The sequence below is a fragment of the Sorex fumeus genome, unplaced genomic scaffold (assembly GCF_029834395.1).
Source record: "Sorex fumeus unplaced genomic scaffold, SorFum_2.1 ptg000086l, whole genome shotgun sequence".
NCBI lineage: Eukaryota > Metazoa > Chordata > Mammalia > Eulipotyphla > Soricidae > Sorex > Sorex fumeus.
Window position 1 is genome coordinate 21,254,543 of NW_026606143.1, and position 19,786 is coordinate 21,274,328.

General features: G+C 39.2%; 1 protein-coding gene across 2 annotated transcripts in view; it reads right to left on the bottom strand.

The window, feature by feature from the left end:
* Positions 1–19,786, bottom strand: part of IL1RAPL1 (interleukin 1 receptor accessory protein like 1) — a 1,428,491-nt gene that overhangs the window by 14,399 nt on the left and 1,394,306 nt on the right. For both annotated transcript variants that reach the window (XM_056131181.1, XM_056131180.1), the window contains one exon: positions 2,390–2,533. In XM_056131181.1, the coding sequence (XP_055987156.1) occupies positions 2,390–2,533 (144 nt within the window). The remainder of the gene's footprint in view (positions 1–2,389; positions 2,534–19,786) is intronic.

The following is a 19,786-nucleotide window of genomic DNA, read 5'->3' on the forward strand; positions in this document are numbered from 1 at the left end:
CACTTTGCCTGATATTCATTACATCAGTATCTCTGAACTCACCATTTTTAAGCAATAGTAAACTATTGCTAATTTGTATGAAAAGAAGGAATATAAAGAATGAGAGATTTATCACGGAAACATGAACAAAGTCTTGCTACTGATAAAATTCACCCTAATGGGAAGGAGAGAAAGTTAAGAAGCAAGAGGTGTTAGGCATGCTAAATGAATTGCTCCAGTTCACAATTTACATTTCTACCTCTAGACTAATTCCAGAGAAAATATAGTAATGTGGACATTTGCTTCTTTTTTCTTTGTACTGTACCATTTAGCACAATTTCGACATTCAGTGAAAAAGGTTTATAAGTATTATAAAGAACCCTTTATCATTTAAACTATTCATTGTTACTTCATATATACTTCCATTGTTGCAAATATATCACTTTCAAATGCCTACAAGAAAAGACCATAAGTCCTCTACTGGGTGCTACAGAGACCCCAATTTTAATGATCCAAAGTTCTCTCTTAGGTTGTATATATATTCATGACTAACCAGAAGCAAATGGTAGTTATTATTTCTGTGTAAACAACATTCACTTAACCAATCTGAATAAAATTATTTGACATATTATTATGAAAACAATGTGCATGTGACCTTCCTTTTGATCAACATTTGGAATACAACTTATCCTGTCTTAATATTGCTAAATAACCAGGATTGGAAAGAGTGCAGGATGAATTCTAAAATATTCAGAGAAGTTTATTATAAACAATTAGTGTAAAACAGTGACCAAATAGAGATTCAGTCTATCAGGCCAGGAAACAATTAAAAAGAGACATTCCTTACCTATGGAAAAATAAAGCTGGGCTATCTGTACTGATGGAAGCATGAGAGAAAATGAACATTCTAATAATACTAAAATCTGTCACTGTCACTGTCACTGTCCTCCCGTTGTTCATCGATTTGCTCGAGCGGACCCAGTACGTCTCCATTGGAGATTTTGTTGTTACTGTGTTTGGCATATCGAATACATCACGGGTGGCTTGCCAGGCTCTGCCGTGCGGGCGAGATACTCTCGGTAGCTTGCCGGGCTCTCCGAGAGGGGCGGAGGAATCGAACTCGGGTCGGCCATGTTGGCTGCGTGCAAGGCAAACGCCCTACTGCTGTGCTAAAATCAGTGTTTACAATTCATAGATACTGGTTGGAAATAAGATTCTAAAAAGAATAGGTGTTGCTGTATAATTTTCAAAAGAAAAATCCTGTTGGCTCCTGTTGAGTAAAGTGCGTTAGGCTTTATCAGTTAATTGTCCCCTTCCCTCCCCCCTCAGAGAAACTAACAGTGTTCTTATGAGCACCCCAATCCCCTGAGTTTATCTTTAACCCTTCTTTTGTGCTTTACCTCTCATTCTTATAATTCTCCAAGTCAGGGTTGTTCACTTAGTAGTCAAACCTTCCAGTGACTCTGGGCATTGCATTTGAGTGAATTACTTGCTTTTCTATTTCCCCTATAGCATTTTTATATTTTACTAAAGAGCAATGTTCTTTGCTTAAATAGAGAAAGACTGTTAATGTTATACTCCTAACATTTGGGAGTTGATTGACTCTGAAATATATCTGTTCTGGGCGTCTGTCATAATTACATGACTCAGGCATTGGTTGCTATAGTTTCCAACATCCCCAAAAAGGTAGTCCCGCTGTGGGACTTAGAGGGATCTAGGCAAGCAGAAATGCTACCCCAGCATTGAAATAGGACAGTCTAGAAAGCCTGGTCTTGATGCAACGTGTTATGACTTAAGGACAAGCTGAACTGGGCTGAGGACTTAGTCTGGGATTTACGGTAAAAGCCTTGCTTGCTCTTGGAGCCTAGAGAACTAAGTTTTGGCGTCTAAATCTCTTATTGTGTTTATTCAAACACTTGTGTGTATTAAGTAGCAAGGGAAAGAGAAAAGCAATATAAATTCCCCTGGGAAACGGAACGTCTCCTTGAGTTAATCCTAAACCCCCAAGAGAATTGCTTCTGTCAAAATGCTTTACGTATGAAAATGATCAATCACACCTACATGCAGTCTTATACCTCGGACCCTCTGAGATGTTCTATAAGTATGCTAGCAGCTCTGCATTAAACGGGCCATTTTTACCATCTCTTTGTTCCTTTCGCAGAGAGGCCTGGAGAAGCGGTTCTCAGCCACTGAACATGTTGCACACTTGAACTCACAGCATCAAAGCATCACACATATAATTCCATCCAAAAGATGAATTTACAAACTGAATTTTGAAGATTATAATATATGCTGCCAAAGATTATGTAAGGGACTTTTCTTTTCCCTCCAAAAATGTCTGTGAAACCCCAAAGGCACAAACCAAATTAAAAAGTTTAGAAAGAACATATGAAGAGGGCATTAATCTTACCTCCGTCCAACTCCTCGGCCCCAAAATGATTCCTATAGAAGAGCATGATTTCTATCTTATAACACTTGTAGATGGTCACCAGACAGATGAGCAGCAAAAGGATAGCACCAAGCCCTCCAGCAAGTTCAACTGTGTACATCAGCTCTAGATAACAGGAGAAAGAACACAGGGAGGAATTATGCCATATTCACCATCAGGACCATAAATTGACCTTGATTTCACAGTTTCGTGGATAAGCACAGAAATGGGTCATAGATTAACACAACCCCTTTGCTTTCTACATGAGATTTTGACTTTTTCCTAACTTTCAAGTTACGTTTCCTTGGTAACCAGATAAGGTAGTGTATGGTAACTATGTTGCTAAGCAACTTTGCTTATGGTTAAAAGGCATGTTGGTAAATTTCACTTCGAAAGAAAAAATTATGAATACTTTACTGGAAACTGTGACTTTGGGCTGGCTGGAGTGCAGCAACTCATAAACACAACCCTGGTGGGACTACTGCAAGCTCTATTTTGGGGTTTGATTGGAGAATGATTGGTTCCTGTGGCTATGAAGTTTTAAGCAGTGTAGTGTCTGTACTAATCTAATGTAAAGTTTGACCCTTTCCATCTGGTGTGTGAAGCTGAGCAAGTGGAGGATGAGGGGTCAGCTCCCACAGATGAGCAATTCCTGAAAGGCTGTGTGGACTGTGGCATATACCACTGGGTAGACTAATAACTCTTGAATAGGGAGCAATGCCTCCTATCCGAAGTTGTGCTGAACAGAGTGTTGCCAGCGGGGCTAGTCATTGCAGAGTGTTGGAGATTGAAAGATTATTAGGCCCTTTAAGATGTCACAGCATTATGCATTCATATTATTTTACTTTGATGAAACTTTGATAGTATTTAAAATTTCAATTGAGATGAGGGGGGGTTTCTTTTTTTTTTGAAATTTTGAAATTTTATTAGATGTTACTACATTCGATCCAAAGAGAAATTCACTATAGTGTTGCCATTCACTATTTACACATTCTATTTTTTTTCCTTCTAAGCACCTATTATATGTAAAAATTATCAGGAAATTTAGGGGGTGAAAATTTCATTCTTTTTTAATTGTAACAAAACCAGGCTTAAAGATTAACTCAAGATGCCAAAGTTTCTTTAACCAGTCATCTGTTCTCGGGCACTTGTTTTTTTTCCAGATTCTGGCTATTGTAAATAGTGCGGCAATAAACATACAAGTGCATATGTCATTTCTATTGTACTTTTTTTTTGCATCTTTGGGATATATTCAAGATGCAACAATTTTTGAAACTCATTTTTCTATGCTTACTATATATGTTTACTGTCCTCAATCATCATAATCAAAGTGTGGTTACTGAGAGGTAGCCATTGTTTCCAGCCATTGTTCGCTACCTAAAAGTTTCTTTAATTACCACTAAATATAATGTAATTCTTCAGAAGTCATGGCTATGAACTAATGATATTTCAGATTGTTTGCAATACTTAAGTGGATAATCTAATCTGATAACATAGTAAAAATGCAGGCTTAGATTGAGAACTTAAAACAGTTTATGTTGTTGCAGTGCTAAACTAATTTTGGGTTACATTATCAATCGTGATTATCTTTCAAATTGGCTGAAGTCATCATAGGTGCAACAATGTATCAATAGCAAACCATCTGTAACATGTAGCCTTCATATCCTCATAAGAATAGTTTGTTTTGTGTGCATGTGTTTGCATGCGATGTTACTTTTCCAGAAAAAAAATCCTCAGCCATATTTCTCATTATTTAATTCTTTATTTCTATTTCAACAGTTAATAAACAGCTATGACTACTGTTAATCAAGCATACTTTTCAGTTCTTTTAAAAATTAAACAGTAAAGAAAAGAAAATCTTATAGAAAGTGATTGGACTTTATATATATTTTAAATTTTTATTAGTGAGACACCATGAGGTACAGTTGTAGACTTACAAATATTTGTGCTTGGGTTTCAGTTATACAATGATCAAGTACCCATCCCTCCACTAGTGCCCATTCTCCACCACCAATGATCCCAGTATCCCTCCCACCCCCAATCCCCTCCGTGCACCCCCTGCCTCTGTGGAAGGGCATTCCCTTTTGTTCTCTCTCTCCTTTTGGGTGCTGTGGTTTGCAAAAGAAGGTCCTGAGTAACTAACACATTGCCTTAAAAAATAATCAACAATGGCCCAGAGTCTAGGGCATGCTGGGAGTGCCCCAGTCCTGCCAGATATAGCTCCAAGTAACCCACAGCTTCTAAGGCCCCAATTGGTACTGCATCCTCGGACTGACTTTTGGGACAAATCTGTTGATGCTCAGAAATTGCAGCTGGCTCTGTCCTCAGAAGGCAGTCCTGGATGGGCTCTGGGAGGTGGTGCTGGGGACCACACACAGGTCAACTGCCTAAAAGGCAAATGCCTTATCTGCTTTACTATCTGTTTGGCTCCTACCAACTTCAGTTTGGTCTAACCTTGGATTTCACGAAAATAAATATTTAACGAAAGCCCCTACAATATAATAAAGATAATATACTACAATATAAAAATGGAGGGGGGGAAATTTACAAATATAATAACAACATATTCTTCCCTTTGCAATGAGAAGCTAGTTCATGAATAGCAGTATGTCATAAGAATGCAGCAAGGATTCAGTTGCTGAATCCTGTGGTAATCATGGGGAAATCGTTTCTATGGGCCTTACAATGGGAGCCAGAACTTGGATAGTGTCTTATACCTAGATAGTATTGTATACTTAAATAGCATTCTCAGTAGCAATCAGAACAGTGCTGACGGCTGTGTCAGAGAGATGAGTTGATAAAACATCTGCTAGGAATTGATAAAACAGTTGCTATTCCTTCTAAACCAATGTGGGGCACTGAGGGCAAGGGACCCATATTTTAAATTTATTATTATCATTTTCTTTTAAAAATTTTGGTTTTGGTCCACAAAAAATCTTTAAAAATAATTGATTTTTAAGAGTTAAATAGGGACTGGAACGATAGCACAGTGGGTAGGGCATTTGTCTTGCAACCTGGGTTCGATTCCCAGCATCCCAAATGGCCCCCTCAAGCACCGCCAGGAGTAATTCCTGAGTGCATGAGCCAGGAGTAACCCCTGTGCATTGCTGAGTGTGATCCAAAAAGCTGAAAAAATAAAATATTAATTAATTAATGTGAAGTGTGGGCTGGAGCGATAGCACAGCGGGTAGGGTGTTTACCTTGCACACAGCCAACATGGCCGACCCGAGTTCCATTCCTCCGCCCCTCTCAGAGAGCCCAGCAAGCTACCGAGAGTATCTCGCCCGCACGGCAGAGCCTGGCAAGCCACCCGTGATGTATTGGATATGCCAAACACAGTAACAACAAAAGTCTCCAACGGAGACGTTACTGGGCCTGCTCGAGCAAATCGATGAACAACGGAGGACAGTGACAGTGACAGAATGTGAAGTGTGAAAAGCTAATATGTACCTTTAGGAAATATTCATATTTTATATTTATAAATATCAGATTTCTTTAGCTTCAAAGTCTTGTGAGGGACACAAGACTACAGAACTGACATGATGAGGGTATAAAGGGGGTAGGCTGGGAGTCATTCTGGTGTCGAATTGGCATGTTGTATGCACAAAACTCTGTCATTAACAATATTGTAACCATAGCACCTTAAGTTGTTTTAAGTACCAGGAATGAAATAGAAAGCATTCTTCAATATAATGTTGAGCCACTTCTATGTGAATCAAAAATGGTCTGTGGGTTAATGATTCTGTGAGACACATTGGGGCTTGGTCTATAGGATATGAGTTAAATTCCACCGAACACGGAGTTGTTCTATAAAACTTTAACTAGTGCACTAGGTTAATTTTTTACTCTAGAATACAAATCTGACTTAAATCACATTGGCTATCAAGGGAGATAGAAGCATTTGAGCATTTGGACAACAGCTTCTTTGAAGATCCATTCTGTTACCTAATTTAATGTGTTAAACCATTAAAATTTATCACTCTACTATTGCATCCCATATGGTTCCTGAGAATACCAGGAGTGATCCCTGATTGTAGAGTCAGAGTAAGCCCTGAGCACCACCTGGGTGGGATTTGTATATATATATATATATATATATATATATATATATATATATATATTTTATTTTTTTCATTTCATCATCCTGTTATTCGTCGATTGCCTCGAGCAGGCCCCAGTAACGTCTCTTTCATCCTAGCCCTGAGATTATATTCAAGGCTATTTAGGAGATTATATTCAAGGCTATTTAGGAGATTATATTCAAGGCTATTTAGGAGAATGAGACCCATCATTGTTACTGGTATTTGGCATATTTGGTACACCACGGGGAGTTTGCCAGACTCTGCCCTGTGGGCAGGCTACATTCGATAGCCTGCAAGTTTGTCCAAAGTTTTATATATATATATATATATATATATATATATATATATATTACACACATATATAAAATACACACACATATATAAAATACACACACACACACATATATATATATATATATTAGAGATATTTGCTTGAGCAGGCACCAGTAACATCTCCATTGTGAGACTTGTTTTTACTGTTTTGGGCATATCGAATACGTGCCAGGCTTTTTTAGGGCTGGAGCCATAGTACAGCAGGTAGGGCATTTGCCTTGCACCTGATCAACCTGGCCGACCTGGGTTCTATTCCTCCACCCCTCTCGGAGAGCCTGGCAAGCTACTGAGAGTATCCCGCCCACACAGCAACACCTGGCAAGGTACCCATGATGTATTCGATCTGCCAAACACAGTAACAAGTCTCACATTGGAGATATTACTAGGCCCCCTCGAGCAAATTGATGTACAATGGAAAGACAGTGCTACAGTGCTATAGAGATGTTTAACTTCTACTCCCAAATATTTCTAGTGGAAATGCCCATTATTACTGCAATATAAAAAATGTTTGGGGGCTGGAGCGATAGTACAACGGGGAAGGCATTTGCCTTGCATGCAGCCAACCCAGGTTCAATTCCCAGCATCCCAGAAGCACCACCAGGAGTAATTCCTGAGTGCAGAGCCAGGAATAACCCCTGTGCATCATCAGGTGTGACTCAAAAAGCAAAAAAAAAATGCTTGATTGGCTTCTTCAGGCTTGTTCATAAAGTTAAATATGAATTTATTCATAACTGGAAATTACACTCCTAAGCTTTTACTCTAAGTATAAATATATGTCCACAAGAAGATCTGGATAAAAATGTTCAGATCAGTCTTATTAATAGAAGTCACAACTAAAAAACCCAAATATCTTTTTGTAGGAGATAATGTATGAAATTGTTGCATGTCTATATGATATAATTAGTAGTAAAAGAAAAAATTACCGATTATCCAACACGTATGAATACCACAAAATTATGTTGTTATTGGAAGTCAGAAACAAGATAAATGCCCTTTGTATAATTCTAGTTAAAGGAAGTACAAGACCAAGGTAAAATAAACCTTACTGATAGAAATCAGAAAGTGAATGAATTCTTGAGTAATGAGTGATGAGAAAAGGATTATGGAAAAAGGCAACAGAGAATTTTCTGGGGTGAAAGACATTTTCTGTAACATTTTAGGGTGCCTCCCAAGTGCTTCTCAGGAGATCCATGGGCTCCATCACTGATTCTCAACCAACCTAGATGGCTGGGAATTGTGATCCTAACCACTTAATTATCTCTTGGCCTCTGTCACTTAAAAAATTTAAATGTAAAAAATATATACACTTGTCAAAATATACTGAACATTGAAATTACTTGAACATTTATGATCCATGCATTTTATCATAGGCTCATTATATTTTATTCTCTTAAAATGGTATTTTAGGCTGGCAAGATAGTATAGTGAATAACAAACTTGCTTTGCATGTGGCCGACCCATACTTGATCCCCCAAACACCAAACGGTTCCCCCAAGCCCTGCCAGGGGTGATCCCTGAGTACAGAGCTAGGAATAAGTCCTGAGTACCACCATGTCTGGCCCCCAACAAATACAATAAATAAAAAGGATACTTATGGGAACCTCTAAATTCTATCTCAAGGCCTTATGTGGGAAGAAGCAGTAAAGAAATCTGGTCTGTTTGGATGAGTTAAAGTCCACCAAACTCAGAGGCATTCTATAAAACTTTAACTAGTCCTCTAAGTTAATTTTTACTCCAGAATAAAAATCTGACTTAACTTGCATTGGATATGAAGGGAGATAGAAGCATTTGGACAATGGCTTCTTTGAAGATCCGTTCTCAGTGTGAAGACACTATGGATTGAAGATGGCTCCCTGGACAGGAGAGTTTTCCAGGTGTCCCCAGCAGAGCCATGGACCCTGGAGGTCCAGGACCAGGCCCCAGCACTTCACTGGACTTCCATGCTCATATCCAGTTAGACAGCTGTTTAAAACTATTACTGAAATGCAATCTTACTAATCTAATAAACCAGATTCTCATTTCTTCTATAGTGATGTTCACAACCTACTCTTCTCTGAACATTGAAAAAGGTGAGTATGTATAAATTAGAGGGGAACATCCTGTGGAATTCACTGATTTGTAGACAAGATCATGCCCAGATGTGAATTATTTCTACTGCAAGATGCCATGAACCATTCCCAAAACTATATGTACTACTTCAAATATATAATTTATTAGGTTAATCTTAAATATAATGGAGAAAAGGAGATCGGGATTGATGTAGTTTAACAATTTCAGAAATGCTCTTGTATCTCACGAAGACCTCCCTTGAGGTACAAAAATAGGAAAAGTCATATATCGTAGTTTGTGAGGAGTAAGAATATGTCTACTGAGATATATGCTAGGTGTGCAATAATAATAGGGATGCAAAGAAAGCAACAGTTCCAAGCAACAGGAGAGTATCTCAGATTTCTCCTGGATAACTCTGTAGTATTATGGACAGAAGCATAGTCTTCTTGCAACATTTTAGAAGTCAGGAAAGAAATGTTTTTCCACACAGTACACCTACCAGTACCTATTCCTTAATTGGTTCATTATTTGTATGCAAGAATAATATGTAAGCCTTCAGATTATGAATGTGAGCATGTTAACAAATTTCCTGTTTTATTTCAGTTATTCAAATTGGTTTGTATAGCAGGGAGAAACTCTCCCAAAGAAAATCGAATTTAGATTTAGACGCTGCATTCTTTTGCTCCAAGCTGCACACATTCATTAGTATGAGTGCTGCCCATTATTGCTTATACATTGGGTCAGGAAAAAATTACTAGGGGTTAAATTCTGCTACAGTTAAAAGAAATGATTTGGGCCTACTGCTGTATTTTATCTGTACCTTATAATGTGAGTGGTGCTGCCCCAGAAAATGTCATTTTCCCTTTGAAATGGGATCTGCTTTTCAGCTCAAGTTCAAGTTGCCTGGAGTGGCAGCATTTAAAAAATAAAAAGATTCCATTTCAGCACAATTCAACATCAGAGGATGGAAAGAGAAAGTGTAGACCTTTTAAAATCTGTTTAGCCTTTGTGTTATTTTGTTAAAATGATAGACTTTGCCCCCTTTAAGGGATGAATGTGAATATTGAAAATTGTAAAGCAAAATAGCTAGGCAAAACCTAAGGGAAACTGGCATTTGGGTAAACACAACAAATGAACAAGTGCCAAAGAGTTACATTTAAAGGGACCGGTAGTCATTTCGTTACAGGCAATTAACAATGGTCTTTGGAAAGCTCCAGTTTGGGCTCAAGGAGAGCACATTGATTATTGCTGCAGTAGTAGACTGCTTTTGGAACAAATTGCTTCAATTTAAAACTAGATTTGCTACAAGCATTTTGAGCAATGACTACAATTTTTTCTTATCAAGACAGTTGGACCAAGCAACCCTTTAAAAGAAACAGCTAATTAAAATAAAGCGCATGCCATCTCTTAGTATATTGGATTACATTGCAAATAATAAATGCATTTGCCTTGCACTAATCTTGCTGCAATTACCTAGTGTAGTTTAGTTATTTGGGGTCTGTACCTGGTTTTACTGTTTGGAACTTTTTCTGTAAATATCTTCAAAGAGGTAAAAATGTTAGCAAAATAAATCAAGGTTTATCTGTACTCTTTAATTGCACTCTTCATTTGGAATTTTCATTTTGTGTCTCTGTGTATATATACACATACATATATACGAAATCTTGTTTAAAGTGTAACAGAAGGTTTTAGGTGACATATTCGTAGACAGCTCATCCCCAAACTGCCTCATTCATTATATAAAGTTCTATGAAATAAATGCTCTGCCATGGTTTATATGCAGTAAAATGCAAGTTTGTGGGGGAAATGCATGATAGACAATATAATGATCCCAGTTTATTCATTAGCCTTACCAAGTACATTTCTTCTCCTCTCTTTGTGTTATAAAGAGCTAAACTTTATAAGGATTTATCCATCCACATAAATTCATATGCATATTTATTTCTCTGGAGCAGTATAACTTATTTGTTCCTGGCAGGAGGATAATTATGCTCAGCCTACAAAGACATTCAATTCAATTCTACAATACATCAACGCAATTTAGAAGCAGTTATAATTTTTTTTTTTGGTAACACATTAAGAAGCTGAATTGCTATTCACATAATAGCAAGAAAATGTTTGGGGAAGGTATAAACTACTATTTAAAGACAGCAGTTTTGCTCTTGCAAATGTGCTTTACTGGAACAAGGCAGAGTATACAAAAACAATAGAAATGAAAATGGTCTCAAATGTAGCAGCTTGATTTGTGCAACCAAATATCTGGGCAAAAGATTACCTTCAAAGTAGAAGATTTGGTATGTTGTAAAGAGGTTTTAGCTAAATTATCAAGATACCCTTTGCTTACTTCTACTTCTTTACTTCTACTTCTACCTGGGAAGTCATACATGGTCATTTTCTAGGACCCGTCACTAGGACCTACTTAGACAAATTGCACAGCAGCACTTGGAACTCAATTGTTCTACGTTAAAAAAAATAACAAATACTTGAGGGAAAAGTACCTAATTTACTCTACAGGTTTATAGGGCTGATCTTCAGAATGTTCTTTCCTTCCCATTCAGATAGGAAATTAAGATTTGTTTTGTTTTCTCTATGAAGCAGGGAATATCAGTAAATTATATATGTTAAAAGAAAATTTAAAATAATGATAAAAGAATGTGAAAACATGAATATGTTAACTATAAAAATCTGAGAGGTTTTTGGCCACATCCTATGGTGCTCAGGGAACCATGTGGTGCCGGGGCTTGAACTTGCGTCTCCCTCATGCAGAACATTGCATCCTACCCCAGTTATAAAATGTCAGAAGGAAAGCTCTCCCTTTGACCAGAATGCCAACTGGTTAAAGGAAGAATGATAAAACTTAGAAATCACCCTTTACCAACCACACTAATAATAATGGATTTAAGAAAGAATTATGAACAGATGTAAAATCATTGAGTAAGATACTGATAATGCAGGATATTCAGTCTTAAAGTACTCCTCTTCTAATTGTTATTGATTAAAGGGAAAATGGACAACGCCACATGGAAATGACCACAATTAACCAGTAATGGGGGAAAATGGCATTATCTTAACTTTGAAGTGATGTGGTAAGGAGACATATTATCATTAATATAGTTTCCATTCACAAACATGAATATCTGAAAATAGAGGGAATATCAGGCAAGCTAAATCTGAGGGACATTCTTGGTTTTATTCTTTATTTTTTTCTTTAAAAAGGAACATTTTATTTTTATTTATTTTTAAAATTTTTATTAGTGAAACACCATGAGGTACAGTTGTAGACTAACAAATTTTTGTGCTTGGGTTTCAGTTATACAATGATTGAGTACCCATCTCTCCATGAGTGCCGTTCTCCACCACCAATGATCCCAGTAAGCCTCCCATACCTTTTTAATGACATTAAAATTTGGATGGAGTAATTTTGCCCAAACCTAGCAGTGTTCAGGACTTTCTCCTAGCTTTGTGTTCAGAAGTCACTCCTGGGGATGCCAGGGATCGACCTTGGCTTGCTTTTATGTAAGGCAAGTGCCTTACCCTTCTACTATATTTCTGTCTCTGATATTAAAATATTCTTTAAGAGGATAATGAATCATCCCAAATTGAAGAAGACTAAATTATTTTACTGTCACTGTCACTATCATTCATTGATTTGCTCGAGCAGGCATCAGTGACGTCTGCATTCTTCCTAGCCCTGAGATTTTAGCAGCCTCTCCTTACTCGTCCTTCCTAATGGTTCTGCATTGGAGGGTCTTTCAGGGTCGGGGAATAAGACACATTATTGTTACTGTTTTTGGCATAAAAAATATGCCACAGGAGCATGCCAGGCCCTGCCATGTGAGCAGGATACTCTTGGTAGCTTGCTGTGTTCTCTGAGAAGGAGAACTAGACTATAAGATGTTGCCCTGCCACATATGTGGCCGTGCACTTCTGGGAGCTTTGTTTTATAGTATCTGGATCTTGGCCATTGATGGGATTTCATGGCACCAGAGGCAGTTTGTGGGTGTAACTGCCTAGCTACTGGAAAATGGGGGATCTGTGTAGAGGAGGCCCAGTCCCGATCCGAGCAGGCTTGGAGATCTCAGCCCCAGGACCCACACACCTGGGTTCCTCTGCCAGTTCCTTCATGCGTGAGGCTCATCCGAGCATGTAGAGAGTGGCCTTGAGCATGGCTGTGGTTGGGTACCAGAGATCTTCAGCTGCCAGGGCTCTGCTCGGGGTGGGGAGGGAAAGTCAATCCGACCCCCTCCAAGGGGCCCCGGTGAAGACAGACTGGCGCACAAGCAGGAGACTCCTCAGGCAGTTTCCAAACAAAAAGTAAGCCAGACTAACAACTCTGATATCAGGATACAAAGAAGACTAAGCAAGATAGTAAGAATCCCAGTTACTCTCTCCATTACCATCTTCACAGATGTTAAAAATCCACAAAACTGTTCATGAGAATTTTATTAAGATGGGAAACATTTCTAAATATAAATGACATGTTTATATGTCTAGAGGGTACAGAAGTCTACTATACCCCAGGCTAGTTTGGAAGTAGATTTTCTTTGGTACCAGTCAAATTACTTATAGAAAGTCTCGCCATCTTAATATTAAGATTTCTTGTGAAGGTGGTAAGTTTTTATATTTATTTGCACTGCAGTGCACAGCACTGTCCTCCTGTTGTTCATCGATTTGCTCGAGTGGGCCCAGTAACATTGTGATACTTGTTACTGTGTTTGGCATATCGAATACGTCACGGGGAGCTTGCCAGGCTTTGCCGTGGTCAAGATACTTGCGGTAGCTTGCCAGGCTCTCCAAGAGGGGCGGGGGAATCGAACTCGGGTCAGCCATGTTGGCTGTGTGCAAGGCAAATGCCCTACCCACTGTGCTATTGCTCTAGCCCTTTAGATCTATTTAAGAATATTATTTCTTTCGACAGTGTTATGCACACACACACACACACACACACACACACACACTTTTAAAGGGGTCCCTCCTGATGATGCTATTTGGACAGTTGTGGTGCTTTGGCCTATTGGGGACAGTGGGGAGGGTCTAGGTGCTGGGGATTAAACTGAGGGCTTCATTCATGATATTCATGTGCTCTATCATGAGGAAAATATTTTGTATTCTTAGTTTGTTGAGTGTTTTTTTTTTTTATCATGAAGAGGTACAGAATGTGATGCATTTTTTTTGACTGCACCTTACTGCTTACTATAAAATTAGTTTAAAAAATAAAAACCCATAACTTAATTTTTACATCTTTACTTGGACTTGGGCTGGAGCGATAGCACAGCAGGTAGGGCATTTGCCTTGCACGCAGCCAACATGGCCGACCCGAGTTCGATTCCTCCGCCCCTCTCGGAGAGCCCGGCAAGCTACTAAGAGTATCTCGCTCACACGGCAAAGCCTGGCAAACTATCCATGAACATATTGTATATGCCAAACACAGTAACAATAAAGTCTCATGATGGAGACGTTACTGGGCCCGCTCAAGCCAAATTGATGAACAACGGGAGGACAGTGACAGTGACAGTGACTTGGACTTAGAGAAAAAATGGCCATAATATTTTAGTGAATTACAATAAAAGAAAATATTGACTACATTACCATCTAAAAACACTAAGAAATTTTGTCTTGTCTGTGGTACTGCTGATCAAATTTAGGTCTTCACACATGCATTGAACTACATTTCAGAGTCTAAAACTAAGTAAATTATTTGAAAAAAAGTAAAAATGCAACTAAAGAGCAGTGTATCAACCTGGATAGTAAGATAGCATAAAGGGTATTATTGGTCTTTTAAAGATCAATACATACTATTAAATAACAGCTTATCAATTTAAAGTTTTCTGATTTTGATAAATATATGCTAGTAGTTTTTTTTAGGAGAATTATATGACGAATTTAATCACACTATCTGCATTTAACTCATGGTTTAGCCACAAAATGTGTTTTGAGTCTGTGTATACAGTGTGGGTGTGTAGGTCTATCTTTTGTAAACTTAAGTGCCACTCTGTTAAGACTTTTATTTGCGGTCTGAGTGTTTAAGGGGAAAACGGGGAAAACGTTGCACAGGCACGCCCACAAGCATTCTTTCATATGCAATTAAGAAATGCGATGCTTGAAGAATTATAACTTCAGAGCAGGTGAGCAGTTCTTTGTGCACCTTGTGAACATATTTGTTTGAAGGATTCATGGTTTCAATTAAGACAGGTTTCCCAAAATGAGTTCATAAAACTAGGACAATTATTCTCCCTGGGGGAAACTAACCTATATTTATATTTTCATGTACATTGTGGCATTACTAATACAGAGCTGTATGACTGAAAATGTTTCACCTTTGAATTATAAAAGAAACATGTGAAATAGATTTATCTGCCTAAAGACCACAGCTTGGGGCATGCACAGACTTCGGTGTATTTGCCACATACAAACATATCAAGTATTCATATTGGGCCTCTTTCAAAATAGATATCATAAAATTGACTATGATAGGTAGAAACCAGACAATGAAGGGAGATAGTGCCATAAGAAGGACCAAAATGAGCCTCAGGTGACCATCTTGGAAGACAGGGCTATCATATATCAATGTGTCAAACCTTACTGAAGTCTAAAGAAAACCTTTTCGCATAGAAAGCGTTTTGCATTTTTCTAGTAGGAATTTCCTTCTCAGCATGTCACACAAATAGATGGCACAGATGGAATGTCACTAAAAGTCTCTAGAGAAAATAGAGTGAAGGTGCCATTGCCGTTTTAGTCCATTTTGTAAAAAAGATGCATTGTTTATCCTGAGCAATCCTCCACCAGAAGATATATTGTCACAGTTAGAACAATATGCTCTTTGGGAATTCTCGGTATTGGCAAAAGAATGCAGAACATCTGGATTCTTAATCAATAGAAAGAGCAATATTTTTATGGAGAGAAACTTTGAACCCTTCTAAAAATTATATGATGATATATAGTAGTTCACTGTTGAAAATGGATTTATAAAATACATAATGTGAAATTATGTTGCAGTATACTAAATGGGATGATTTGATAAACTTCAGAAATTTGTGTCATCATTATAATTTTCTTCCTTTAGCATTTTAGCATATTTCATATTTACTGAAAGCATTAGAATAAAATGTGTTTGCAAAAGCCATATTTTTCATTAGGCAAGTTTCATTCAAAATCTTGGTGATTCTACAGAACTAGAGACAAAAACAAAACAGAAACAATAAAAAATATATAGGCTGGTTCACTCCCCTCAATGGAAATAATGGTAAATCCCTTTTTTACCCCCCCTGTCGTAAATCTTTTTGATCGCTATTTCTTTTCAAATAAGTTTCTTTTGGGTTACACTGGCAATTCTCAGGGCTTATTCCTGGTGCTCTGCTCAGGGATCACTCCTGACAGTGCTTGGAACACCAAATGTGGTGCCGGGATCAAACCTGGGTTCACTTCGCAAGCCCTTACTCAATGTAGTATTTCTCCAGACTATTTTTTGTTTGTTTTGGTGGCATACCTGTTGGTTCTTAGCTCCTATTTCTGGCTCTACATCTGGGGATTACTCCTAAAGGGCTCAGGGCACCATATGGAGTGCTGAGAATTGTACCAAAGGTCAGCTGCATGTAAGACAAGTGCTTTAGCCTCTGTGCTATCTCTCTATGGTCCTCACCGATCTTTTTTTTTTTTTTTTTTTTTTTATATATTAATACTTTTAATCAGAGATTTTGTTTTTTTTTTTTTTTTTTTTTTTTTTTATAATTTATTTATTTATTGAATCACTGTGGGAAAAGTTACAGAGCTTTCGGGTTTAGGTCTCAGTCATGTAGATACCGAACACATTTCCCTTTACCAATATTCATTTTTAACCCCGAACCCCAATAGACCCCCACCTCCCACCCCTCCCAATTCTTGTGAGGTAGATGAGTTCTAGTTAATACTCTATCTACTTTGACTAGATAGATTATTTCGATAGAAGATGCACAATTATTGTTAAGAGTTTACGACCCACCCCCCCCCCCCCCAATCAGACATGCTGAAACAGCGTTGTGAAATGATTTGCTTTCTACAACTTGGTTTAAGAATAAAATGATGTCGCGCGGCCGCTATCGCGGCCGCGCGGTTTTGAATTTCTGCTATTTTACTTATTGGCCCTGGAAGAATTTCTATTAAAAGTTAGCTAGTTAAGAGATTGGTTTCTGTGTCCTGGAGTCGTGGCCGTGCCGGAGAGCCGCTCGTGGGGGGCAGCTGGCGACCCCGGTGGGGCGTGGGGGACGGCCCACAAAGCCCCCCTTCCCATGAGGTCCCCGCTGCTCCCCCCCCCGAGCCCGGCTCAAACCCGCTTTCCACAAGGCTCCCGTGCGGCCGCCATCTTTCTTTCCAGAGAGGAACGGGCGGGCTGGTCAACGCCCTTCCCCCTCTGGGCAGGCTTGGTGGCGCGGATCAACACAAGTCCATTTGCTTTTCTGCTCCAAGCGGCTGGTTCTCTGTGCTAAGTCCTTGTGCCTCCGGGGCCGTGGCCGTGCCGGAGAGCCGCTCGTGGGGGGCAGCTGGCGACCCCGGTGGGGCGTGGGGGACGGCCCACAAAGCCCCCCTTCCCATGAGGTCCCCGCTGCTCCCCCCCCGAGCCCGGCTCAAACCCGCTTTCCACAAGGCTCCCGTGCGGCCGCCATCTTTCTTTCCAGAGAGGAACGGGCGGGCTGGTCAACGCCCTTCCCCCTCCGGGCAGGCTTGGTGGCGCGGATCAACACAAGTCCATTTGCTTTTCTGCTCCAAGCGGCTGGTTCTCTGTGCTAAGTCCTTGTGCCTCCGGGGCCGTGGCCGTGCCGGAGAGCCGCTCGTGGGGGGCAGCTGGCGACCCCGGTGGGGCGTGGGGGACGGCCCACAAAGCCCCCCTTCCCATGAGGTCCCCGCTGCTCCCCCCCCGAGCCCGGCTCAAACCCGCTTTCCACAAGGCTCCCGTGCGGCCGCCATCTTTCTTTCCCCTCACCGATCTTTTAAAACAAAATTATGAAGAAAATAGTACTTAAAGCTTCCCATGATTTCTTACTTTGTAAGGACATACTAGTGAAGCTTTTGTTAACATTTAGGGTTTTTTCCTCCCATTAACTTGCTATTCCTTGATTCCTCTGAAAGGAAGGTCAAAGTTGAAAATAAAATGGGTGACTCATATAGTATAGAGGCCTCACTAGTTGGCACTATATGGGAGTTATTTTTCTTCGGCTTTGGGACCATACTTTTCAGTGATCAGGACTTACTCCAGACTCAACACACAGAGATCACCCCTGGTGGGACTCGGGGGACCGTATAGGGTGCTGGGGATTGAACCTAGGTCCACCAGATGAAAGGCAAATGTCCTAACCACTGTACTGTCACTCTGGCCCCAGGAATAGACAGCTCTTAATGGAAATACACCTGATATTTTGGCACCAGAATGGATAAATGAAACTGCCAAGAGAAGGTAGGGAAGGGAGAAGAGAAAACAAAGGGGTAGTGGTGGGGTGATATGTAGCTCTAGTGTTTGGTGTGGTCCAGAAGCATTGCAAGCATAAAACAATAATAGTAATACTATTTTAAAGCTCAATAGCAAAAAAAAGGTTTATTGAAATATCCTAAAATACATTTTAAAATATATAGACAGGTACGAAGTAGGAATGAGGAGGATCTGTGTAAGCTATTGGGTTTTAATATAAGTTTAAAATGTGCAAATAGGGGCCAGATATTAAAGTACAGGGGAAATTGGGTTGCTTGCCTGGCATGTGGCTGACCCAGGTTAGATTTCCAGCAGTACATAAGGTTTCCTGAGTCTCAGCATGGGTGATCCTTGGGCACAAAGTCAAAAATACTCTTTGAGCTCAGCTGGATGTGGCCCAATCCAATCCCCAAGTAAAATTCATAAATAGCTTGATTATATCCTCTTTTTGTTGTTTTTTGGGTCATATTCCTGGGTCTGTGCCAAGGGATCCTGGTGATCTCAGGGGACTATATTGGGTATAGGGGATCAATCCTAGGTCAGGCACATTCAGTCAAGGTTTACTCTCTGTACTAACTCTCTGGCCTTATCTGTAAAATTTTTGGATAGGTTTCTTATAATAATCTTTTAAAAACTTTCACTTCCACTGTAGTAGATTTGCTTGTCACCTTGTTTTCTGGTTCTGCTAAACATACTTATGTAAGGAATTTGAAATGAGGGGGAAGAGGAGGAAGGGGACAGGGGCAGTGATAGAGTAGAATAGAAGTAATTAAAGGTCACATGTGCTGAGATAACCATTATTTCAACTCAGTTAAAAAATAGGCATTATTTTTTAAATGTATTAGCTTTTCAGCCAATCTTAGCAAGGGAAAGCGACTGCTACCCTGAAAATAACATTTTTATTGTTACCAAAAAGTTTGGAAAATAATTTTTAAGTTACTTTATAATCTGTGTTATGCTTAAATGTCTTTATGATAGATCTTTTAGCATAGTTATTTAAAATTATATATTTGTGGTAGGGCATTTGCGTTGCAAGCAGCCAGCCTGGCCGAGCTGGGTTCGATTCCTCAGCCCCTCTCAGAGAGCCCGGCAAGCTACCGAGAGTATTCAATATGCCAAACACAGTAACAAGAAGTCTCACAATGGAGACGTTACTAGGCCCGCTTGAGCAAATCGATGAACAACGGGAGGACAGTTTTGTTTGTATTTATTTATTTATTTATATAACTATATTTATAGATGCCTGGCATTTATAGATGTTCAGGAAGGTAAGTCTAACAAGAATCATTTAACATATCCATGGAATTTTCTATATACAAGTAAACATTTTTGGAAACAATTTATCCAATAGGTAGGTCAATATATACACAATGTTATTGTAGGTATCTGTTAAAAATATGAAATGGTACGGTTTCCTGCAAGATGGATGTAATCAGAGAATACGATGTCAATTGGAATAAGTCAGAGGGAAAGAGA